General features: G+C 37.6%; 1 protein-coding gene across 1 annotated transcript; it reads right to left on the bottom strand.

Annotated features, from left to right (window-relative positions):
* Window positions 1–1,851: 1,851 nt before the first annotated feature.
* Window positions 1,852–21,313, bottom strand: LOC114296314 (receptor-like protein 1). Its single transcript, XM_082908152.1, has 7 exons — window positions 21,292–21,313; window positions 20,962–21,117; window positions 20,716–20,811; window positions 17,380–17,596; window positions 4,767–4,825; window positions 4,461–4,526; window positions 1,852–4,137 (listed from the first exon to the last, which is right to left on the bottom strand). The coding sequence occupies exons 1-7, from the start codon at window positions 21,311–21,313 to the stop codon at window positions 1,886–1,888; spliced, it is 2,868 nt and encodes a 955-aa protein (XP_082764278.1). The 3' UTR covers window positions 1,852–1,885.
* Window positions 21,314–26,240: the final 4,927 nt, after the last annotated feature.

Below are 26,240 nucleotides of genomic sequence, written 5' to 3'. Positions count from 1 at the left end.
TAAAATAAAAAAATAAAAACAGAAGAAAGAAATGGCCTTTTACATACAATATCATCTTTTTCGTCTTTATCCAACCTTCTGTGAAATAAACTCATCAACCTTGCTAGTTTACTATTTATGATGATTTTCAGCAAGGAACGAATACCACTCAAGTTTGAAAGAACCTTAGGTACAACATTTTCAACAATGATTCATATCATTAAAAAAAAGATCACTAATAACACTAATGTATTAGGAATGTCAAAAAAAAAAAAAAAAAAAAAAAAAAAAGCATAGGCAGTGGGCCCACTGCCACATCATTACTATTAGAACACCACTTTTAATGCACTCAATCATTTTTCTAACTTTTTTTGGTTTCTGCAGCACTAGTAAGAATAATCTTATTTGTACACTACCAAAAAAAAAAAAAACTCAGTATATATTATTTAAATATAAAATTTTGAACAAAAGTTAAATATTTGGATATAAATTTATGAACAAAAAATAATTATTGGGACATAAATAGTGAACGAAATATATATCTGAACAATTCATTTTTATTCACAAGTTTATGTTCAAATATTTGATTTTTGTTAAAAAATTTATATTCAAACCACACAAATAGAGTGTATTGAGATCAGGGGCGGAACTAGGAATTTTGTTCGGGAGAGACCAACATATATGCATAAAAATACTGAATTAGTTTTGGTACATTAGTAATTTAATATAATTTCCTATATAAACGTTGTATTAAAAGTATTTCACAAAAAAATTAAATAAATCTAAAAAACAATTTTTTTAGTTTTGAACTATTAGATCTCAATATACAATCAGTTAAACCACTATTCTGTATTATTTTATTGATTGATATAATCTTCTAAATAAAACATGAAAAATGTTTTAGACTCCTAAAACATGACCTTTAAATTTATAGTCAATGACGTGAATATGTTACATGTTAGTTATTTCTTTAGAAATCAATTAATTAAAACCTAACTTCTGCCATGTCATTGTGAATAAATTTAAGAATAACATTTTAAGTTCTCTAGCATTACTCATAAGAAAAGTATACATACCATTTGATTTTTAAAATTTAAAAATTAAGCGACATATATCTTTTGTATTAATAAAATTTACTCCATTAAATTGATGCTATTATTTAAAATATGAAATAATTAGAGATTATTTCATTACATATTACAAAATACTAATGAAATAAAAAGTTAGTTAAATAATTCTTATAAAATTAAAAAATCATCTCATTATACATTTTAAAAATAGGGTATTGCTACATCCCCCTAAAAATACCCTCCTAATCCCCCTAATTTCCATATCAAGTAAAAAAAAAAAAAAAAAAAAAAAAAAAAAAAAAAAGGAAAAAGTTGCCCAAATTGGAAATTAGGGGAATTAGGGGGATATTTTTAGGGCTCCAAATCATTTTCCTTAAAAATATTCATAAGGAAAATGTTTGGTAACCCAAAATTTTGTGGCTCAAATGGCTCAAATTTATTAAAACGACGTCGTTTTACACTCAAAACGACATTGTTTTAAGTGATTTGAGTCACAAAATTTTGAGTTACCTAACATTGTTGTATTCATAAATATGAAATTAATAATAAATTATCAAAAATCGAGGGGCTCGACCTACACAGTTCTGCATCCCGAGTAAAATATCAACTTATAAAAGCTGATAGAAGTGTTTCAAATTTTCTTTCCGATGTAGCGAAAAAAAAAAGAAGAAGTGTTTCAAATCAGCAACAAAAACAGGCAAAAAAAAAAAGGGGGGGTTGAAAATAAGAAGACAATAATGGCTATTAATAGTTGTTTTTTATTCATAAGAAATAAAAAGTTAACTATTACAAACATTTGTTGCGCTTGTCCATGAAAACAAACCATGCATAGCTAATTATACAGAAGGCTGAAAACGTAAAAGCTTGTAAACAGTATTACAAACAAAATAATAACTTGACCACATACCCTCTTCAATCAGATAGAACCACCTTTGTCGCCAGTACGGGTTGATGTATAGAACAGCAGCAAATCCAAACAAGAAAGTAATGTATGTTCCGACAAAACTTGCAAAAAAAGCCACTTGATTGATATCATACCATTTCCCCTTAGTTTCATCTAAGGATGTTGTTGTTGGCGAGTATGGCAAGTCAACAATGGCTGTGCAATTGTTCTCCAATGGTGGTCCACAAAGAAATGGATTTCCCTCATAACTGCTCGCTTCAAAGGTCCCAAACTGTGCCTTTCTGTCTAATATTTTACCTGATAAATTGTTGTGAGCCACAATGAACACTGCCAAAAAATTTAGATTGATTAGATCTGTTGGGATGTTTCCACTCAAATTGTTGTAAGAAAGGTCCAAACTTTCTATTTGAGTAAGGTTTGAGAAGGTCTTCGGGATGGGTCCAATCAAGAGATTGTGAGACAAGTTCAGTTCACGAACACTACTTAACTTCCCTAGTTCAAAAGGTATTTCACCTGTTAGTTTGTTACATGACAAATCCAATCCAGACATGAAGTTAAGGATGCTGCCATCCCGGTAGGAGTTAGTCCTACTCTTAGTAACAAACTCAACTTCATCTACTTTATCATATGAGCCATCAGGGCCACCAATCTCAAAGATCATATCTAGATGTGGAAGTAGGACATTTTCATACACATAGAAGATATGCCTAGTGCTGTAAAATTCTAAAGGTGTTTGAGCGAAAGCAAGATCAGTAGCCCCTATTGCCCCAAATGTGATATTACTTAAACAACTTGGTATAGACCCTGTAAAAGAGTTTTTGGAAAGATCCATCAAGCTTATCTTATTCAGTTGGCACAGTTGTGTTGGAATGGAACCACCCAATTGGTTTCCTCTCAATACAAGAATGCTAAGGTTGGCAAGCAACCTAATGGACAGGGGAATGCTGCCAGACAAGTTGTTGTCACTGACATCCAATGTCACAAGTTTTGATAAATTAGTAAGAGCTTCTGGAATGAATTCCGTAAAATGGTTCCCTTGCAAATGCACATGCTCCAGGACTCCCAAGTTTGGGTTTGAGCAAGAAGTAAGTGTTCCCGAAAATGAGTTATGAGAGATGTCCATAAACACATTTGGAATCAGTGCACATGGGAACTGACCATTAAATGCATTATTTCGCATGATCAATGCTCTCAAACATATCACGTTATTCATCGAATCTAGAATCTTACCTGACATGTTGTTGTTGCTAATATCCAACATAGAAAGTTTAGACAAATTGAAGACCACATTTGTCAGAGGCTCGGTAAACTGATTATCGTTCAATCGTAAATACTCTATCTGAGTCAATTTGAAGTCATCTGAAAACATTTGGCCATGAAATTTGTTATTTGATAATGCTAAAGAACGTAGAGATCTGCAATTTCTGACTAACTGCTTCGATACTTCTCCTGAAAGATTATTACTGGATAAATCTAGAACCTCCAAAATTCTCATCTTACCAATTAAGGATGGGATACTACCTCCAAAAGCATTCCTGGATAGGTTTATGTGTATAAGATATGGAACCATCTCCCCCATATTAAGTTGAATATGCCCAATTAATTGATTGTCTGAAACATCCATCCAACAAGTATAAGAATTGTAATATGGCGACAAATGAAATTCACCAACAAAAGAGTTATTCCGCAGACTTAAATATTCCAGTTTCGTATTGTTCACAAGTAGCCAGTTTGGGAATGAACCTTCCAAGTTGTTGTGGGAGAGATCAATAAAACTTAGTGTGTTCTGGTGAAGAAGAAACTTCGGAAAATCACCGGAGCGCTTGTTCAGATTACAGTTTGGTAGCACAAAGACCTTCAACTGAAACATGGGTAACCAATCTTTATATTCAGTTTCCACCTCAAATTTGTCATTATCACTTGTAATTGCAACCACCTCAAGCTTGGAATGGTTCACAAATGAGCTAAATGAGAATAATCCCCCAAAACGATTATGCCTAAGATCAATGTACCCTAGGGAATTGAGGCTGCCCAGCAGAGATGATAAATGGTTTCCTGTGAATTGGTTCCCAGAAACATCAAACAACCTGAGAGATGTCAAATTGCTTAGGCATGGAGGAAGGATTCCTTCAATGTGGTTATAGCTGAGGTCGAGCTCTTCAAGTTTCTTCAGTTCACATAAACCTGCAAAAGCAACAAATTTATGTAATGCCCATCTCACTGGTCATGCTAGAAGAAACTTATATGCTACTCTTTAAAATGTTTGCTATTATAAGAAATTGACTACTTCTTAAGAGGAAAGGTAATGACAGTTCAAAGTTTTCATCAACGATGAACAAATTAAACAAGCACAAAGCAATGAACTTAAATAATAATAATAATAATAATAATAAATAAATAAATAAATAAACAAAACCCAGCAAATTAGCATCTTTATTTAAATTTCTTTTTGTCTGGCTTTTAGTTTGTAACAATTACATTAACAAACCATCGTGGTAGATTTTTACCTTCAATGGGTAAAGAACCATTAAATTTATTTGAATTCAAATATAAAGCTTTCAGAGAAGATGCCCCTATGAATGGAGGAACACTCCCATAGAAACCATTCTATTGCAAATCCAAGATCTTCAGGTGGTAGAAAGATGCCAAACCTGCAAAAACATATAATAAAAGATAAATGATGCCAAAAGAACTTACAAAAATAACAAAGCTCAAAAATGATCTTAACATTAAAAAAATAATAATAAAGACGATGAATTGACATCCATTTGAAAACAAATTAACCATGTAACTTAAAATGAAAAATTTCTTGCCTTCTATTGGCAATGTTCCATTTAGCTGATTCCATGAGAGGATGAGGACCTCCAAATTGCTAACATTATAAGTCAGTTCTGTTACCAAAGTGAAGGGACAATATGTTAAATACATTGAAACAAAGAAAATAGAGATGAACAAAATTGGATTTGATGCTGCAATGCAACCTACATTTATGGGCACCTCAATTACCAAATTGAAGGGACAATATATATATATACTAGCGTATGCCCGTGCCTGAAGGCACGATGTAAATAATGTTAGGATTAGAATATAATTGTAATCCCAATACTATTTAAATTTAATTTTTATTTTAATTTGATAAAATCACAAATTTATTATAAAATTTTGGAGTTCTCACAAAACTCCTCACGAAAACTCGCTTTTGCTTATATAATATATAACTAGATAGATAGATGTGCCTAATATACATACAATTTTCACAGGCATACGTACAATATTGCTTTTGCTTATATAATTATACAGAAATTGTATGTATATCCATAATGTTCTAGGTATTACGGGCATACATACATTGTATGGAAATATGTGTAAAATATATTGAACAAAAAAGAGAAAATAAAAAAATAAAAAGAAAAGAGAGAGGAATGTTGGATCATGAGATTATGGAAGGATGTGTGAGAAAAGAAAAAAAGTAAGAGAGAGAGAAGCGGAAAAGTAGAAAATATATTTGTAGGATATTTTTTGAGAAAATATATCTTAGCCATTGTTTTATAATTTGAGCAGATCTGAGCCATCCAAATATCCTAATAGGACAAAAAAATGTTGAAGATTCAAAAACCATCCTAATTTATTAAAATATGTTGAAGATTCATATAAGGTCCAAATTTATGAAGTCTATCAGGTATTCAATATATTTAAAAATAATAATTAATTGCTCAAATTCATTTAATTTGTGGACAATAAAATTCATTAATGTAATCTCCACTACATACAGTAAAATCTGGCTCCTAATTCAGCGATGGTAGACTTTTCCATATAATATGAATAAAAATAAGTGAACAAAAAGGAGTAAATAAAAAAAAAAACAAATAGAGAGAAAAATAAAAATGAGAGAAAACAAAAAAATGAAACGAAAAGAAAAGAGAGAGGAAGGTGGGATCATGGGATCATGGAAGGATGGGTGAGAAAAGGAAAAAGTAAGAGAGAGAAGCGGGAAAATAAAAAATGTACATGTAGGATATTTTTCGGAAATATTTCCCAACCGTTGTTTTAAAATTTGAATAGATTTAAGCCGTCTAAATGTCCTAGCAGAACAAATGTGTGTAGGACAAATTCAAAAATAATCCTATTTTATTATATAGATGTTGAATATAGCGATCCCGGGTTTACCCTTGTTGCACAGTGATCCGGACATGTGTCCGTGGATGTTGGTAGTTGTTTATTATCTGGTTTGCATCCTTTTTACTTTGTATATTGAGTTATAGGATGTGTTGGGCAGGTTTGTTACAGGTTGGTTGTGTTTGGGAGCCTAGTGTTGGTACCCAGAATTTTGGGTCTTCGCTCGAGCGAGGAGTTGGTCGCTCGAGCGAGAGTTGAGTTCGTGTCTGGTGGGTCGAGCCAGAGTGGCTTCGCTCGAGCGAGCGATGGCGTCTGGTTCTGGACCTGAGAGTTGCCTTTCTTGGCTCGAGCGAGCTTCCTTCGCTCGAGCGGTCTGGGTTTTTCTTCACTCGATCGAGAACTTCTTGGCTCGAGCGAGAGTTTTTTGTGTCTGGTCACTCGAGCAACGAAGGCTTCGCTCGAGCGAGCGTGTTTTATATCAGCGGACAGTAGCGTTTTTGAACTTAACTTTTTCACTTTCTTTTTCTTCCAAAACCTAGATCCGAGACCCTCTCTCTCTAAACTTACATTCTCTCTAAGATTTGATCTCCCTAGGGTGTGAATCTAGCCTAGGGCCTTTGTTAAAAAGATAGAGGGCGTTGAGAGGTTCGATTTAATCTGAAAAAGTTTGGATTTGGAGCACGTTGATCTTCGAGTCTTCATCTCCTTTTTGGCTCAAACTTCGAGGTAGGGATATCCTACTCCTCTCTATGGTTTTTGTCTCTAAATTTTGGTATTTTGAGATGTTGGGCTTGGTTTGGTAATTTTGTGAAAGTTAGGGGCTTTTGTGTAATTTTACAAAAAGTTGGGGTTTTATTCATAATAAACCTAGGAGCATGTTTGGAATAGAGAAATGGACTTATTGTTGAATCATTGATGGAAATGGGACCTTAGGGTTGAAATGGTAATTATGGAAAATGGCCTAATTACATTGTTGATTAATTGGGATAATTAATTGGTAGAAATGAGGAAATGAAATGTTGATTGAATATCCATTTGTGCATTTATTTTCTGTTTAGAAATAACTGCTTTGGGCTATCGGTGGAGGATAGTCGTGATTGTTGTAGACAATGCATGATGATTAGGCAAACTGAAACTAATCAATGGAATGTGTCATGGAACTTGACGGGTGACAGAATACATTAACTGTATGTATTGGGTGATTGTATATAGAACCAATGTGTTTGTATACGTTATGTGTAGACGAGGAGATGGGGGATGTACTCCGCGGTTTAGGGGAAGATAGGGGATGTACCTCTAAACCGGATAGTGTTGGGAGAAGATAGGGGATGAACTCCGTAGATACAGCTCATATGCTTGTCTAGAGAAGTGAAGATAGAGCTCATATGCTTATCTGAATGTGGGATATTGTTGTTATACATATCTTTTGTGAAATGTGGATATAGCTTTTATGCTTATCTGAATGTGGGATATTGTTGTTATACATATCTGTTGAAATGATGATAGAGCTGACATGCTTATCTGTTGAAAAAGGGAAAATGAAAAGTAACTTGGACTCGTAAGTCGTATGACATAAAATGTGATTTATGTGAATGTATCAGGGTTAGCCATCTATCAATTGCTAATATTTTAGTCATTGTCCATGGTTGGTTTAGTGTATTTCTACTGGGCTGTGGCTCACCCTATATGGGAACATCATTTTCAGGTACAGGTAGCATGCCACCTCCAAGGACATAGCTTGGGAGGCTAGCGGCGGACATACTTTTGTCGTTTTACTTTTGATGTATTACATGTAACTTCAAGCCAAGGGCTTAATTGGTAAACGAGTTAGTACTCTTTTGTTGTAACCAAGTGTTAACTTGGAAAGCTGTAAGCCCATAGGGCATTTTGTTTTGATGTTAACATGTAATGCTTATGTAATGAGACTCTAATGAATAAAAGAATGTGGCTAGTTCATATGTCAATGCATGTCTTATTTGATGGGTTTAATGTTATTATTTTGAGGGCGTTACAACTTGGTATCAGAGCGTACCGGGTTTGAATACTTTGGGTACGTGGGAAGTGATTAGGATCACAATGGGTTTGTCTCGCTTGATAGAGACTTAAATGTAGTATCATATGCTATGTGCTTAATTGATAACATGCTTATGTGACTATGTGGGTATGGGATTTAATTTCTAGGATGTTGATTGGATCCTTGAGTTTCTAGGAGTCTTGTTGGAAAAGCACTTGATCAATGCTATTTCTAACCGGAACTCTAGTAACGCCTCGGGACTATCATTATCTGGAAATGAAAATTCGTAAGTGCTTATGTGTTTATGTGCTTATGTGGAGTGAATTACAGTTGTCCATGCATTAGGACGTGAGTGTTTAGTTTCGGCACATTTATGAATGTGCTAACGTTCTGTGTTGCCTTTATTAGGATGTCAGGACGAGGAAGAGGAGCTAGGCGTGGTAGACCTGCGAGGCAGGAAATACCGTTACCGGAGGAGATTCCGGCAGTGCAGGAGGGAGTTGGGCAGGCCAATGTGGCCGAGCCAGTGGGTCAGCAGGCTATGGGTGCCTTGGCCAGAGAGAAAGCAAGAGCTTTGGGTATTCTTAGAGCTGGGAATCAGGCAGCTGAGACAGAGCCTTCTTTCTTGAAGAGGGAGTTTTTCCGGTCTAATCCGGATGAGTTTGTCGGGGATCCGAAGGAGCCACTGAAGGCTGATGAGTGGTTAGAGCAAATGAGTAAGACGTTCGAGATGCTTGGCATCGAGGACGGAGCACTGAAAGTGACCTTGGCATCCTTCCAGCTGAAGGGAGATGCGGGTCAATGGTGGAAGTACGAGAAGGCTCGTGTTGGCGGTACTTGGGAGGCGTTTCTGAATGCTTTTCAGGAGAGGTTTTTGTCTGCAGCAGCTAGGGAGAAGCTGAGGGATCAGTTTAGCCGGCTTAAACAGCAGGGCTTGTCAGTGGCCGAGTTTGAGGCTACTTTTACCAGTCTGTCCAGGTTTGCACCGGAACTGGTGGCGTCTGAGGAACGCCGTTGCTATGAGTTTGAGCGGAAGTTGAGGCGGGGCCTCAAGTTGAGAGTTGGTGGGTCTTACATCCGAGAGTATAGACACCTGGTAGATGCTGCCGCTCATATGGAGATTATGATGCAGGAAGAGGAGGAAGAACAGAGGGGCTCCAAGAGGAGCCCGGATAGTCAGAGTGATGGCAGGAGACAGAAGGGTTATAACCCTCAGCAGTCTCAGGGTGCAGTCTCTAGATCGACCTTTCCAGTGCCGAGTGCAGGCTCGGGGAGAGGCAATCAGGGAGAGTTTACTTGTTACAAGTGTGGCCAGCTGGGTCACAAGGTTTCAGTTTGCCCGCAGAAGGGTGGGGGTCAGAAAGCTACTTCTTCTTCAGCTAGACCGCAGAGTCAGAGTTTGGGCAGGGGGCAGCCCTTGTCTTGTTATCAGTGTGGACAGCCTGGGCACCTAAGGAGGTTTTGCCCGCAGTTGAGTGCCACTTCGGGAGCGTCTGGTTTTAGGCAGATGCAGGGTTTTCAGCCAGCCCAGTCTGTGCAGGCCTCGAGGGCCAATCCGGGAGCTTCGTCATCCCAGTCTGTGCAGCAGTCTTTTGCTCCGAGAGGTGAGCAGGTAGACCAGGGGCCTACGGGGCGCGTGTATGCTGTTACCGCGCAGGATTTAGTACCGGCTCCATCAGTAGTGAGAGGTACTTTTCTGTTTTGCAACTCGGTTGCTAATGTGTTGATAGACACGGGTGCATCTCATTCTTTTGTATCTGCTGCATTTGCATCTGTTTTGGAATTGGAGTTAGCACAGTTAGCATCTCCTATTTATGTGGTATCGCCTTTGGGTGGTGAGTTGATTCTGAAACAGGGTGTTAGAGGCTGTGATATAGAGGTCGCCGACCATAGGCTTCCTTTTCCGTTTGTTGTCATGCCCATGAAGGGTTTTGATGTTATTTTGGGTATGGACTGGCTATCGTCATACCGGGCTGTTATTGATTGCTACCGCCAGAGGGTCACGTTATGTACCTTGAGCGGGGAGTGGTCCCATTTCTTGGGAGACCGGGTTGGTAGTGTTTTGCCACCGGGGTATGATTCGTGAGGGCGAAGTGAACTTAATGGTCTACTGGCTAGCTTTGAGAGTGGTGAGTGTGATGAGACCCAGGTTGTGTTGCCGAGGGTGGTTTGTGAGTATTCGGATGTCTTTCCCGAAGATCTTGTTAGTTTGCCACCTCACCGAGAGATAGAGTTCTCTATTGATCTAGTGCCCGGCACGGCGCCGATTTCTATGGCACCTTACCGTTTTGCTCCAGCAGAGTTGGTTGAGTTGAAAGTTCAACTCCAGGAATTGCTAGATAAGGGCTTTGTTCGCCCTAGTGTTTCGCCGTGGGGAGCGTCGGCTCTCTTTGTTAAAAAGAAAGATGGTGCCTTGAGATTGTGTATAGACTACCGGAAGTTGAATCGGGCTACGGTTAAGAATAAGTACCCTATGCCCCGTATAGATGATTTGTTTGACCAGTTGAAGGGTTCCCGTTATTTCTCTAAAATAGACTTGAGATCGGGTTACCACCAGTTGAGGGTCAGGGAGGAAGATATTCCTAAGACGGCATTCCGTATGCGGTATGGCCATTACGAGTTTCTGGTGATGCCATTCGGGCTTACCAATGCACCGGTAGTCTTTATGGACTTGATGAACCGGATTTTCCGAGAATTCTTAGATCGGTTTGTGGTCGTTTTTGTGGACGACATCCTTATCTATTCGCCTTCTGAGGAGGAGCACGAGGCACACTTGAGAGTGGTGCTTGAGTTACTTAGAGCCCATAGGCTGTATGCCAAGTTTGGGAAGTGTGAGTTCTGGCTGAGGGAAGTCATATTCTTAGGCCACGTGGTATCCGGGGAAGGGGTGTCTGTTGATACATCCAAGGTAGAGGCAGTGCAAGATTGGGCACAGCCTAAGAGTGTGTTTGAGATCCGCAGTTTTCTGGGATTGGCTGGGTATTACCGTCGGTTTGTGAAAGATTTCTCCAGATTAGCGTCACCGTTGTCTAGACTGACTCGGAAGGGAGTCAAGTTTGTGTGGAGTGAGACTTGTGAAAAGTCGTTCCAAGAGCTGAAAGTTAGATTGACCACCGCTCCGGTGTTGATTATTCCGGAGAGAGGGTTGGGTTATGCAGTTTATTGTGATGCCTCACGAGAGGGTTTGGGTTGTGTGTTGATGCAAGAGGGGAAAGTGGTAGCTTATGGCTCACGTCAGTTGAAAATACACGAGAAGAATTACTCCACACACGACCTAGAGTTAGCAGCTGTGATCTTTGCCTTAAAAATCTGGAGGCACTACCTTTATGGTGAGAAGTTCGAGGTGTTCTCGGACCACAAGAGTTTGAAGTATCTGTTTACACAGAGGGACTTGAATTTGAGGCAGAGGAGATGGATGGAGTTCATCGAGGATTACGATTTTGAGTTGCATTATCATCCGGGAAAGGCCAATGTTGTGGCCGATGCCCTTAGTAGGAAGTCCATTCGTGATGTAGCTTGTATAGCCATCCGAGAATGGGAGATGTTGGGGGCACTTGGCGAGTTTGATTTGCTACTGGGCGAATCTGTCGAGGCTGCGGCCTTGTTTTCTGTTGTTGCGCAGCCCACGCTTGTGACGAGAGTGTTAGAGGCACAGAGAGGTGACCTTGAGGTAGAATCCCTCCGAGAGAAGATCTCCAGTGGGAAGGTTGAGAAGGGTTTGACGGTGTATCCCGACCTGAGTGTGAGATACCGAGACCGTTTGTTTGTACCGGAGTCTTGCCGAGAGGAAGTACTCCGAGAGTTTCACCATTCGCGCCTTGCGGTGCATCCGGGAGGTACTAAGATGTATCAGGATTTGAGTCGCCAGTTTTGGTGGCGGGGTATGAAGAGAGATGTGGCTGTTTTCGTATCGAAGTGCCTTACTTTCCAGCAAGTGAAGGCCGAGCATCAGAGGCCAGCGGGTTTGTTGCAGCCCTTGCCTATTGCCGAGTGGAAGTGGGAGCATGTCACTATGGACTTCGTTGTAGGTCTTCCGAGGACTCAGCGGGGTAGTGATGCTATTTGGGTGGTTGTAGACCGGTTAACTAAGTCGGCGCACTTTATTCCTATGCGCGTGAAAGATTCGGTAGATCATCTTGCCGACTTGTATATTCGGGACGTAGTGAGATTGCACGGGGTCCCAGTGACGATCGTCTCAGATAGAGATCCTCGTTTTACTGCTAGGTTGTGGCAGAGCTTGCAGAGTGCCTTGGGCACTAAGTTGACCTTTAGTACGGCTTATCATCCTCAGACTGACGGGCAGTCCGAGCGTACTATCCAGATCCTCGAGGATATGCTTCGGGGTTGTGTCCTGGACTTCAGTGGGACGTGGGAGAGGCACTTGCCATTGGTAGAGTTTGCCTACAACAACAGTTTTCAGTCTAGTATCGGTATGACACCGTTTGAGGCCTTGTATGGCCGACCGTGTAGGTCTCCAGTTTGTTGGGCCGAGGTGGGTGATGCACCTTTGTTGGGTCCGGAGTTGGTTAGGGAGACGACAGAGAAAGTTGAGCTTATCTGTAGGAGGCTTGTTACAGCCCAGAGTCGTCAGAAATCTTATGCCGACCTAGGAGGAGGCCTTTGGCGTTTGAGGTAGGTGACCATGTCTTTCTGAAGATATCACCTAGGCGAGGTTTGATGAGATTTGGGAAGAGTGGGAAGTTATCCCCTCGGTTTATTGGTCCTTTTGAGATCCTTGAGAGGATTGGCGAGGTTGCCTATCGGTTAGCCTTACCGCCGCAGTTGTCCGGAGTGCATGACGTGTTTCATGTGAGTATGCTTCGGAAGTATGAGCCAGATCCATCATATGTGTTGGATTGAACTGATTTAGAGGTAGATGAGGATGCCTCGTATGAGGAGAGACCGGTTCGGGTCTTGGATAGGCGGGATCAGGTCCTGCGTGGCAAGACCATTCATTTGGTGAAAGTCTTGTGGAAACATCACGGAGTGGAGGAAGCCACTTGGGAACGTGAGTTGGAAGTCCGTGAGAAATATCCGGACTTGTTTGTGGATATGTAATCTTGTATTTAGATTTTGAACTAGTGTTGAACTTAAGAGCTTTTATATATGTCTTAAGTTGTGAAACATTGAAAATGTTTTGGTTTATTGGAAGTATGTTTTGGAACTTGCCTCATATGGAAGTTGAATGTAACATTATATATGTTGAATATATTGTTGAAATTGGAAAGATAGTGCATGATGTTGATGCATGTTAAAAGTACATATGTTGTTTATATATTGTGAAATGTCTCTTGTTAAAGGGATGGGATGACCGGTAATGGGTCGAATTGTTGAATGTTAAAATGTAACATTGTCTAAAATAGAGGAAAACCTGCTTTTGAAAACTTGTGCTTAATTTCGGGGGCGAAATTCTTTAAGGGGGGGAGGTTATAGCGATCCCGGGTTTACCCTTGTTGTACAGTGATCCGGACATGTGTCCGTAGATGTTGGTAGTTGTTTATTATCTGGTTTGCATCCTTTTTACTTTGTATATTGAGTTATAGGATGTGTTGGGCAGGTTTGTTACAGGTTGGTTGTGTTTGGGAGCCTAGTGTTGCTGCCCAAAATGTTGGGTCTTCGCTCGAGCGAGGAGTTGGTCGCTCGAGCGAGAGTTGAGTTCGTGTCTGGTGGGTCGAGCCAGAGTGGCTTCGCTCGAGCTAGCGATGGCGTCTGGTTCTGGACCTGAGAGTTGCCTTTCTTGGCTCGAGCGAGCTTCCTTCGCTCGAGCGGTCTGGGTTTTTCTTCGCTCGATCGAGAACTTCTTGGCTCGAGCGAGAGTTTTCTGTGTCTGGTCGCTCGAGCGACGAAGGCTTCGCTCGAGCGAGCGTGTTTTATATCAGCGGACAGTAGCGTTTTTGAACTTAACTTTTTCACTTTCTTTTTCTTCCAAAACCTAGATCCGAGACCCTCTCTCTCTAAACTTACATTCTCTCTAAGATTTGATCTCCCTAGGGTGTGAATCTAGCCTAGGGCCTTTGTTAAAAAGATAGAGGGCGTTGAGAGGTTCGATTTAATCTGAAAAAGTTTGGATTTGGAGCACGTTGATCTTCGAGTCTTCATCTCCTTTTTGGCTCAAACTTCGAGGTAGGGATATCCTACTCCTCTCTATGGGTTTTGTCTCTAAATTTTGGTATTTTGAGATGTTGGGCTTGGTTTGGTAATTTTGTGAAAGTTAGGGGCTTTTGTGTAATTTTACAAAAAGTTGGGGTTTTATTCATAATAAACCTAGGAGCATGTTTGGAATAGAGAAATGGACTTATTGTTGAATCATTGATGGAAATGGGACCTTAGGGTTGAAATGGTAATTATGGAAAATGGCCTAATTACATTGTTGATTAATTGGGATAATTAATTGGTAGAAATGAGGAAATGAAATGTTGATTGAATATCCATTTGTGCATTTATTTTCTGTTTAGAAATAACTGCTTTGGGCTATCGGTGGAGGATAGTCGTGATTGTTGTAGACAATGCATGATGATTAGGCAAACTGAAACTAATCAATGGAATGTGTCATGGAACTTGACGGGTGACAGAATACATTAACTGTATGTATTGGGTGATTGTATATAGAACCAATGTGTTTGTATACGTTATGTGTAGACGAGGAGATGGGGGATGTACTCCGCGGTTTAGGGGAAGATAGGGGATGTACCTCTAAACCGGATAGTGTTGGGAGAAGATAGGGGATGAACTCCGTAGATACAGCTCATATGCTTGTCTAGAGAAGTGAAGATAGAGCTCATATGCTTATCTGAATGTGGGATATTGTTGTTATACATATCTGTTGTGAAATGTGGATATAGCTTTTATGCTTATCTGAATGTGGGATATTGTTGTTATACATATCTGTTGAAATGATGATAGAGCTGACATGTTTATCTGTTGAAAAAGGGAAAATGAAAAGTAACTTGGACTCGTAAGTCGTATGACATAAAATGTGATTTATGTGAATGTATCAGGGTTAGCCATCTATCAATTGCTAATATTTTAGTCATTGTCCATGGTTGGTTTAGTGTATTTCTACTGGGCTGTGGCTCACCCTATATGGGAACATCATTTTCAGGTACAGGTAGCATGCCACCTCCAAGGACATAGCTTGGGAGGCTAGCGACGGACATACTTTTGTCGTTTTACTTTTGATGTATTACATGTAACTTCAAGCCAAGGGCTTAATGTGTAAACGAGTTAGTACTCTTTTGTTGTAACCAAGTGTCAACTTGGAAAGCTGTAAGCCCGTAGGGCATTTTGTTTTGATGTTAACATGTAATGCTTATGTAATGAGACTCTAATGAATAAAAGAATGTGGCTAGTTCATATGTCAATGCATGTCTTATTTGATGGGTTTAATGTTATTATTTTGAGGGCGTTACATTGAAGATTTATATATGGTCTAAATTTATGAAGTCTATCAGGTATTCCGTATATTTAAAAATAATAATTAATTATTCAAATTCATTTAATTTGTGGATTATAAAATTCATTAATTTAACCTACACTACACATAGTAAAATCTGACTCCTAATTCGGGGATCGTTGAATTTTTCATATAATATGAATAAAAATAAGTGAACAAAAAAAGAAAATAAAAAAAAAACAAATAGAGAGAAAAATAATAATGGAAGAAAACAAAAAAAATAAAAAGAAAAGAGAGAAGAATGTGGGATCATGGAAAGATGGGTGAGAAAAGGAAAAAGTAAGAGAGAGAAGCGGAAAACAGAAAATGTACAAGTATGATATTTTTTGAAAAATATATCCCAACCGTTGTTTTATAATTTGAATAGATCTAAGCCATCCAAATTTTCTAGTAGGACAAATTTAAAAACTATCTTGCTTTATTATATAGATGTTGAAGATTCATATAAGGTCTAAATTTATGAAGTCTATCAAGTATTCAATATATTTAAAAATAATAATTAATTGTTCAAATTCATTTAATTTGTGGACTATAAAATTCATTAATTTAATCTCCACTACACTCAAAAAAATCTGGCTCCTAATTCGGGGATGGTAGACTTTTCCATATAATATGAATAAAAATATGTAAACAAAAATGAGAAAATAAAAAATAAAAAAAAAACAAATAGAGAGAAAAATAAAAATGGGAGAACAAAAAAACAAAAAGAAAATAGAGCGAGGAAGGTGGGATCATGGGATTATGGAAGGATGGGTGAGAAAAGGAAAAAGTAAGACAGAGAAGCGGGAAAATAAAAAATATACATGTAAGATATTTTTTAGAAATATATCGCAGTCATTGTTTTAAAATTTGAATAGATCTAAGCCGTCCAAATGTCTTAGTAGGACAAATGTGTGTAGAACAAATTCAAAAGTCATCAGGCTTTATTATATAGATATATATATATATATATTTACAGGTCAACCAGTTAGTGCTTCAGGGCCAACTAAAAAAAATGATTTTAACTTTTTGTGATCTACAATGGCATTGATAGATTTGAAAAACCAGAAAAGGAAAACACAGTAAACAAAAACGTAGTTGCCACAGTTTGCTTGCCAGGAGGTGGAAAAGGAAATAAAGATGTGAAAAGTCACTTGGCCAATATGTAGTGTAGCTATAAGATTTCATTTTCCTTTTAAGTCTTCTCAACACTCAAATGAAGCTTAAAAAGTTAACTTTAAAGACCAAGAATTAAAAAAAAAAAGAAAAAGAAAATACGTGCACCTTGGTTAGAAAGTGGTCCTTCCATTGCATTGTCATGTAAGGATAGAAACTTAAGGGAGGGGAGAGCACCCAAAATCCGTAAGATGTCCTTGCCGAAAGAATTACGACTTAGATCTAGATGTCTCATCTTGCTCCACTTAGATAGTAATAGTAGTTTAGAATCTGAGCATATGACCGCAATCAAATGCCATTAGAAGTCAACTACAGAGAACATAGTGAACTTGACAGACCTATTGCTTTTATAAGTACTTCAAAAGATTTTCACTTCATAATGGACCGAACTGAGACTGGCTTTCTTGACATAGGGTAAGGAGGAGTAATTTTTTTTTTTTTAATTATGCTTCCTGACAGTTTTTTTTTTTCCCCAATAGTTTTGTGTGAGTAATCTAAGGCATGTTGGAAAAGTAGGGAATTAGGCAACAAACTTAAAACAAAATAGAAGATAAGCCCACATCCAGTTAATCAAGGAAGTTGAGTTATACCTTGCATTGTTAGGGAGCTAAGCCCACATCCAGCTAATTCCAGCATCTCCAAGTTTTCGAGCACTGTTAATTTTGCAATAAAACAAAATAGAAGATACTAGTAAGATAAGGATGGATAACATATATTATTTTGGGGAGTTATATTAAAGATAGACATGCCTCGGGCAAGAAATGAATCTCCCAAGTTAGCGTAACCAAGAAAAAGATTCTTCAGAGATATCAATGAACTTAAACATAAAATGATGCTCTTGTTGAAGTAGTTGTCACTAAGAGACAAAGTCTCCAGCTTTTTCAATCTTGACAAGGTCTCACAACCTACAGTAAATTATTGTAAACTTATGCTCAATTTTTTTACCACCGGAAAGGGCCGGGCAGTGATTGGAAGTTGGCATTTAGAAGATCACTTTTAGCTTGGGAGGAGGAGGAAGTTCATAGGCTAAATGTATTACTAGCAGAGGTACCTAATCTAAATCCTCTAACTGAGGATTACTGTTTGTGGAGAGCAAGTAATTCTGGAGTATTCTCTGTGGCATCAGTGTGGAAAAGGTTGGAATTAGTTAATGGACCCACAGTTTCCATTTCAAAGTTCCTGTGGAAAAATGCAGCCCCCCCGAAGGCTCAGTTCTTCAGCTGGTTAGCTTGGAAAGGGAGACTTAAAACAGCAGAATTCATGCAAAGGATTGGAGCTATACCTGCCAATGTCAGCCCACTATGTGTATTTTGCAAAGCAGAGGTAGAAACCATAAATCATGTGTTGCTTTTATGCCCATTGGTATGGAAGTTATGGTCTGAGTTGGTAAACTGGTGGGAAGTGCAGTGGGTAACACCAGGATCTGTGGTTATTTTGCTTGACTGGTGGTCTGGTATGAAATTCAGGAAGGAGGAGTTCAACATTTGGAAGGTGGTCCCTTTGGCCATGCTTTGGTCCTTATGGAAACTTAGGAATGAATGCTTATTTAACAATGGTAATGCAGATTTCGCACAGATAGTAGAGCTAATAAAAGTAAGAATTGCATTATGGATCAAGTCATATGTTAAAGGGGTGAATTACACTGTGCATGATATTGTCGCAAATTTGAAGCAGGTGAGAGGTTGTATCACGTAGGTTTTGCTTGTTCTGTCAGTATGCAGAGTGGTAGCAGTGTGGGAAGTAGCAGATTTGTTTGTAGAAGTCTGGTCTGAAGCTCTCTCTCTGGTTCCAGTGAAGCTCCTGTAAATGAAGCTTCTGTCATTATGTAGATTGCTAGCAGATGGGTTTGAAGCAGATTGGTATGTATGCAGATTGGTTGCAGAGTGGTAGGTACCAGCTTCTGGTCTGTGAAGGCAGTGCAGAGGCCTGCTTGGTTCTGGTCTGTGAAGGCAGTGCATTTGCCCTCTGTTAGCAAAGGTGTTCTGGGCATTGGTTTGAATTGTTGTGTTGATCTATGGGATGCCCTGATGCTGATCTTCTTGCCTCACTGATGGTCTGATTCTTGCTAGTGTGTGTGGCCTGCTGTCTGGATGCTCCAGCAGAGGGAAAGATGGTTTGCTTCTTGCTGATCTTCTTCAGTCTTTGTTTTGGTTTGTTTTTTGGCTGGTTGGTAGTGTTTTTTATCTATTGGCTTTGGCATGTTTCTGATTTCGGTTGTATTGTGGTTTGGGTTTGTTGATTGTGGTTGGTTACTCACCAACTCACCATCTTTCCCCTTTCCCTTCCCCCTCCCCTTCTTCTTTATTGATGTATTTCCTTATTCGGTCTTCATCAATAAAGCTTCCTTTTCTTCGCTTATCAAAAAAAATAAATAAAGTTGTAAGGTTAAAAGAACGACACTAAACAAAACATATGATAATCCATCATGTTCATAGTTACCACTTTTGGTTCAGTTTTTTTATTTTTAAAGATCATTGTCATTTTTTAGTTTATCCTAGAAAATCAAGTTGATTGAAGAAAGTGAGTTGTCCTCCAAATAATATATTCTGGAGAATACAAAGAGTTGAGGTAAATAATGGTTGAAGGAGAAATTAAGCTACATGGACTCCTCAAAATAAATAAAATACCAATGTCGGACACGTAACACTTGAACAAGGGCGTGAGATATATGTCTGACACTTTTCATAGGACACTTCTTATATATTCATATTTAAGACTATCACTATATGCATATATTGTTGTATATTGCTATCAAACGAGTAAAATAGCTTTTTGACACTAAAATGGTATTTGATAACCTAATTCAACACTTATAACTGAATATATTAAGTAAAAATCATTTTAAGCTTGTTTGATAACCACAAATGGTATCACTTAAAAATTTAAGCAGCTCTTAAAATGTAAGCTAAAAATTAAGAAAATTTTAAGTGATAGGAAACTTATTTAATTCTGACTGAATTTATAAATACTTACATATAAGCATCAAGATACACCATTATAATTTCACAACCTCCATCATCATCACTGTTGCTGCTACCATCACCACCTTCACTGCTGTCGCTGCCACCACCACCCACCACCCTTCCACGACCACCATCATTTCACTACCACCACAGTCGCCACTACCACTGCCACTGCCACTGACATTGCCATTGCCATTGCCACTACCACCAACACTAAAAAACTACTACAACCCTTGATATTCACGACCATTGTCACCGTTGCCATAACCACCACCACAATAAATGCCATCATTACACCGCCGCCATCACTCCCTTTTTTTTTTATCACTACTACGTTATTCCTCTACCATCACCACAACCACTATCTCTCTATCTACACCACCATTGTCATTGGCGCGATAGGCACCATTGTTGTCTCCACCACCACCACTACCAACTCACTATTATAATATAAATTGAAAAATACAATTTAAAAATAATAAAATTTAAATTTAATATTATACATATCAAACAAATTGTTTTAATTCAGCATTTAAATTTTTATCAAATAGCATTTTAACTTAAAAAATTCAGTATTCAGTTTTTAATACTTAATTTTTAATTTTATCAAACAGCACCTAAATGTCATATAAAACATTATTTTATCTCACATAATAGATTAAACATATATAAATATGACCATATGCATTAGGTCGTGGGACTCACAACTAAAAGACTACTCCACTAATGTCATTCAAAGTATATTTTCTACTGTAGATTCTATGATCAGTTGCGTCTGTAGAATTATTGGTGAAAATAATGATAATGAATGAGTATACTTCCAGTGACTCAACTCCCCACATTAGGAGGAGCTTTTTCTACCTATCAAGATTATGGTTCAGCTCATAATATTGCTGAGGTATTATGAACCAAATTAGTGATTACAATGCAAATGGATGGGAAAGGTAGTACATTATTATTAGTAACTAACATCAAAATCTACAAATGACATATGGTTCTTCTACGCTTCTAATTGAAAACTTGAGGCAGGAATGTAAGTTTCAGGAAGTTGTAAGTTTTACCTTGGATCCCACTAATTAGATTAGAACTTAAATCCAACGTTTCCACATTCCCCAAATATGCCAATTCTGCCCAAAGAAACATCATAATAACAATATTTAATAAATAAAGTCATGAACTTATAACATAGTAAAAACAATTAACAATATAAAATAGTAAGAATGATTATGTAATTATAATTATGATAACAATTTCTTGACTAAAAAAAAATCATGAATTTTCAGAGACAATGACACAAAAGAAGATACCGTGCGCTGGAAATAGTCCCTCAAATTTATTCCCACCAAGATTAAGTGTCTTAAGGGATGTAAGTGCACTCAAAGATGGCAAAAGACTATTATTGAATTTGTTATGTTCGAGATTTAGAGTCTCCAGTTTTCTCAAAACTGATAGCTTCTCAAAACCTGCATGAAAATTTTGAGAAAATAAATCATTGAGACATCATGAAAGTATGTGTCAACATGAAAAGTTTGAGGAAATAAATCACCAGCTCTTGCTAATAGATAATTCTGTTAAAATATGCAGGAATTATAACTCAAAACATGTGTTATACGGACTCTTCTATTTCATCAGAGTACCTGTGTCAACTTGATATGACATGGGTAAGGGGTTTGGGATCTTAGTTGCTTGAAGCAGGAGTGGGAGTGCGGAAGCGTGAACATATAGAAGTTTCTTAAGTTGGGAGCGCCTCGAGGAGCACTTATATATTATGTCTATATACTTTAAAATAATTAAAAAATACAAAAATACATATTTTTTAACTTTATTTAAATATTTATTAAATATATAATGTGTATTTTTTATTCGTAATATATGTCTATATATATATTTATTATTTTTAATTTGGTCAACACAACAGTCACATGGGATAAATCCAATCAAGCGTTATTCGGCCGAGACCCCCTTGTTGAGCCCCTTTTTAGTGCAAAGGACAACCTCAACTACTTTACTTTGTAAACCCCTTAAAGAAGTAACGTTTCCTTCCTAAACGACAAATAAAAAATTGTTTCTTATTTTTCATGCAAGATCTTGCCCTTCGATATATATGGTATAGATTTTAATCAAATCTTTCAACACGGTCTTTTCTTCGTCGATTGTATTCTATAGAGTTCGTATTCCCAATAGATCATCAACTTTAAAATTCATCCGAATTTGTGAAAAAAAATAATTCAATTTTGATTCTGATGACGAGTACATAATTATTGAAGTTTTTTCAGATAAGAATGAATATTGAACAATGTATATTTCGTTTATTATGATTGTTTTATTATTTATCAAATTTGTTCAAATGATAGTATTTTTTGCTACCATTAGATTAATTTTACTTTGATTTGCTCTAGTAATATGTATCAAGTGGTTTATTTTGCTGATGCTCTATTTAAAAGTGAGTAAAATTTTACTCTGGTTTGCTATAATAATATGTAATATGTCTATTATTTGTCGATGCTCAATTTTAAATTAATAGTAAAATTTTATTTCGTTAAAGTTATTATTTCATTTTACTCAGTTAAAGCTATGTTTTTTTGTAACTGTTTATTAACAATTATAGTGACTATGATGCTTGTGATGATGATGGTATTCCATTATTTAAATAATAATTTTTTTTAATAAAATATAATATGAATCAGAGTAAAATTTTATTGTGAGATAAAGTAAAAAGCGACATTTAGATTAAAAGTTATATTATTTTAAATTTTTAAATATTAAATTAGTCGCTAAGGATATTTTGGTAATAGTGGTGTGTCAACTAAAATTTTTAATGCTCGTCCTTAATGTATGAAAGTTTTATTATGAGGGGATTTGAACAAATTTCCCATAAATCAACTAGCTGGATTTCACATATATTTGTGCAAGATACATTTTGCAATACAAATAATACAGAGTCAGTTGGATTTCACTACCTAAAAAGTTATATATCTAAAGTCACTTTGTACAAATACAAAATAGAAAATTCATTAAGTCTTAAACTTGAGTAGAAGACTTTCAGTCTCATACACAGGAAGAAGAGAGAGAGAGAGAGAGAGAGAGAGAGAGAGAGAGAGAGAAACGTGGGAGAGATTAAGGGTGAGAGAGATGGTTTTCACTTTTTTATGTAGAACAAGTGACTGCAGATTTTTTGAGGCAATTGGACAAACACAAGTTAAGGAAACCAAATTATTGACCAAAGGGGAAATGATCATTTTTGACAATTTTTACTTGGCAACAAAGAATTTCTATTAAAGAATATAATTTCCTTGGTGATCAAGGAATATTCTAACTAGTTACTTTCTTATATCATTTGGTCTCCAAGTATACTATGTCCAAGACTAGTACTATTCTAGTTAATTAGTTTCTTATATTACTTGGTCTCCACGTATGCTTGGTGACCAAGACTTTATCTGGTATAAATAGTCATGTAAACCTAAAGGCAAGGACATTCTTTATTAATATAATTTTCAAGTTACTCTATTTTCCTTGTATATTCAAGGGTATTCGTCTACTAGAACAATATCTAGTTTTGTGTGCATTCCACTGTGTCAAGTGATATCAGAGCAAAGATTTGGCTAGCTTAATGGCACAAGATAGAGAAGTACACACAAACCCTACTAACGATGATTGTGGGGTTGGTGCTTTGTGGGAAGTATGCGGGTTGATTCTCAATACCAATAGACCACCAGTGGTTGATCGGACATGTGCTAAAGGAGTTGCCCAAGGCCAACCAATTAACCGAGACAGAGTTTGTGTCGAAGGAATTGCCCGAGGCCATCTTATCCAAAACAACTTGAGATGTCTAGCCTGGTATCAATCAGATAGTGAATGGCTCAAGCCAGAGGTTAAAGAGGAGTATGGAGGTCGTCAACCAAGGAGACAACAACAATGGATCCATGACTGTCGATTAAAAATTGATATTTCCCAATTCAATGGAAATCTACATAGTGAAGAATTCCTAGATTGGATCTCTGAAGTTGAATGGTTTTTCAAGATGATAGAGGTTTCAGAGTCAAAGATGGTGAAACTAGTTGCATACAAATTAAAGGGAGGTGTTGCAGTTTGGTGGGACCAATTACAAAGAACTAGACAATGACAAGAAAAGGACCCAATTTGGACTTGGCGATGGATGAAGCAGCTTCTCATGGACAAATAACTACCGCCGGACTACGAACAATTTTTGTTCTAGCTTTATCAAAATTGCTCACAGGGGTCCAAATTTGTGTTTGACTACACTACCAAGTTTTCTTGACTTTCAGATCGCAACAATGTGAATGAGACAGAAGGACAACGAGTAGCCAGATATCTCAATGGATTGAAGCAAACAATTCAAGAGAAGATTGGTTTGGCAATTTTGTGGGCATGGAGGAAGTACACAACATGGTTCTTAAAGCCGAGTTGTTGGAACACAAGCCAACATATTTAGATTATCGATGGAAAACTACGGATTCTTCTTTTTCTACCTCTTAAAAGAAAAAAATGGTCCAAACGTCGACTGCTGCAAGCCAACCCAAGGGTGTTAATGGCGGATGCAACTTGGCAACAAGTTCAACGGTTAGAGAAGGTTCTAATCCTTATGTCAAGCCGACAATGAAGAAGTGCTATAGGTGTGGCAAACTCGGCCACCGTTCCAATGTCTGTCTAGAGCAACGACCAGTCAACCTAGTGGAAAAAGATGATAACTTTGGAGCCGGTGAGGGCGTAAAATATGATGATCATGATCCATATGGTGGGGCTAAGCTCACCATAGATGATGGAGAATGAGTCAACTGTGTGGTCCAATGAGTTTTATTCACACCAAAGACGAAGGATTTTAATCAGCGCCATAATATTTTTCGATCATATTATTCAGTCAACTAGAAAGTATGTGATTTGATCATTGATAGTAGATGCTGTGAGAACTTTGTTCCAAAGAGACTGGTGGAGCGCTTGAAACTACAAACTGAGCCACATCCCATTCCTTACAACATTGGTTGGATCAAGAAGGGCTCGATAACGAAGGTAACTGAAATTTGTCGAGTCCCTATTTCCATTGGAAAGCATTACAAAGAATATGTTTGTGACATGATTTATATGGATGCTAGTCATATACGTTTGGGTAGGCCTTGGCAGTTTGATGTGGATGTCATTTGTTTATGTGGAAGACTCATAAAATTGCTATGGTTCCTTCACCACAACAAATAATGTCCAAATCACCTAAAGTACCAAGATAGTCTTTTCTCACTGTAGCTAGTTCAGAGGCTGAGTTTGTGACAAATTTAAAAGCTTCAAAAGAAATTTATGTGATGGCTGACAAAGATTTAGTAAAGGAAAGAAAGAAGAAAGTAGTGGTACAAACTCCAAAGAAGATACAATCATTGCTTGAGGAGTTAAAAAAGCTCACCGTTGATGAACTACCCAATGAGCTACCACTGATGAGGGATATCCAACATCATATTGATTTTGTGTTGGGAGCTAATTTGCCAAACTTAATGCACTACAAGATAAGCAAAAAAGAGAATGAGATTTTAAGGTAGAAGGTTGAAGAGTTGCCGCAAAAGGGGCATATTCGTGAAAGATGTGTCGTTCCAACTCTTTTGACGCCAAAGAAAGATGGAAGTTGGCATATGTGCGTTAACAATTGAGCTATCAACAAAATCACCATCAAGTACAGATTTCCTATTCCTTGTTTGGACGATATGCTTGATATGATTGAAAGCTCAAAGTGGTTCTCCAATATTGACTTACAAAGTGGGTATCACCAAATTCGAATCTAGCTGGAAGATGAATGGAATATGACATTCAAGACCAAGGATGGCCTCTATGAGTGGTTGGTTATGCCATTCAAACTTTCTAATGCTCCTAGTACTTTTATGCGAGTTATGAATCAGTTATTGAAGCCATTTACTGAAAAAATTGCAATTGTTTATTTTGATAATATCTTGATTGATAGCAATTATGAAAGAAACCATATAGAGCATTTGCGGCAAGTGCTAATAGTTTTGCAGGAGAACAAGTTTTTTTGTTAATCTGAAGAAGTGCAGTTTCAATCATGGAGCCAATCACAGAGTGCATGATGAAGGGGAAGTTTTTTTAGGAAGAATATGCTGAGAAAAGCTTTGCTTTAATTAAAGAGAAGCTTTGCATTGTGCTAGTATTAGCTCTACCTAGCTTCGAAAATATTTTTGAGGTGGAGTGTGATGCTAGCGGTATAGAAATTGAAGCAATTCTTTCACAAGAGAAGAGGCCGGTGGCTTTCTTTAGTGAAAAGCTAAGTGAAGCCCAACAAAAGTGGAGTACTTATGACCAAGAGTTTTATGCGGTGGAGCGAGCTCTCAAGCATTGGGAACATTACCTAATGCAATGGGACTTTGTCCTATACACAGATCATCATGCATTAAAATTCATCAACAGTTAAAAGCACCTAAGCAACATGCATGTCAGATGGTCTACATTGTTTTAGAAGTTTCGTTTCACCATTCGGCACAAGTTGAGGACTTTGAACCGAGTTGTAAATGCATTGAACCGTCATGCAAATTTGCTAGTTACATTGACCCATGAGATTGTGGTATTTGAGGTT

The sequence above is a fragment of the Camellia sinensis genome, chromosome 15, assembly GCF_055761805.1.
Source record: "Camellia sinensis isolate YWXY chromosome 15, ASM5576180v1, whole genome shotgun sequence".
NCBI classification, from domain to species: domain Eukaryota; kingdom Viridiplantae; phylum Streptophyta; class Magnoliopsida; order Ericales; family Theaceae; genus Camellia; species Camellia sinensis.
The sequence above is the reverse complement of the archived record's forward strand: the minus strand, read 5'-3'. Positions and strand labels throughout refer to the sequence as shown.

Excerpts from the sequence above, each read along its gene's own strand:
- LOC114296314 (XM_082908152.1), bottom strand. The coding sequence starts at position 21,313 with ATGTCATATCAAGTTGACACAG. Across the intron at positions 21,118-21,291 it reads GTCATATCAAGTTGACACAG|GTTTTGAGAAGCTATCAGTT; the intron begins GTACTCTGATGA and ends ATTTTCATGCAG. Across the intron at positions 20,812-20,961 it reads GGGACTATTTCCAGCGCACG|ATATTGTTATTATGATGTTT; the intron begins GTATCTTCTTTT and ends TTTATTTATTAA.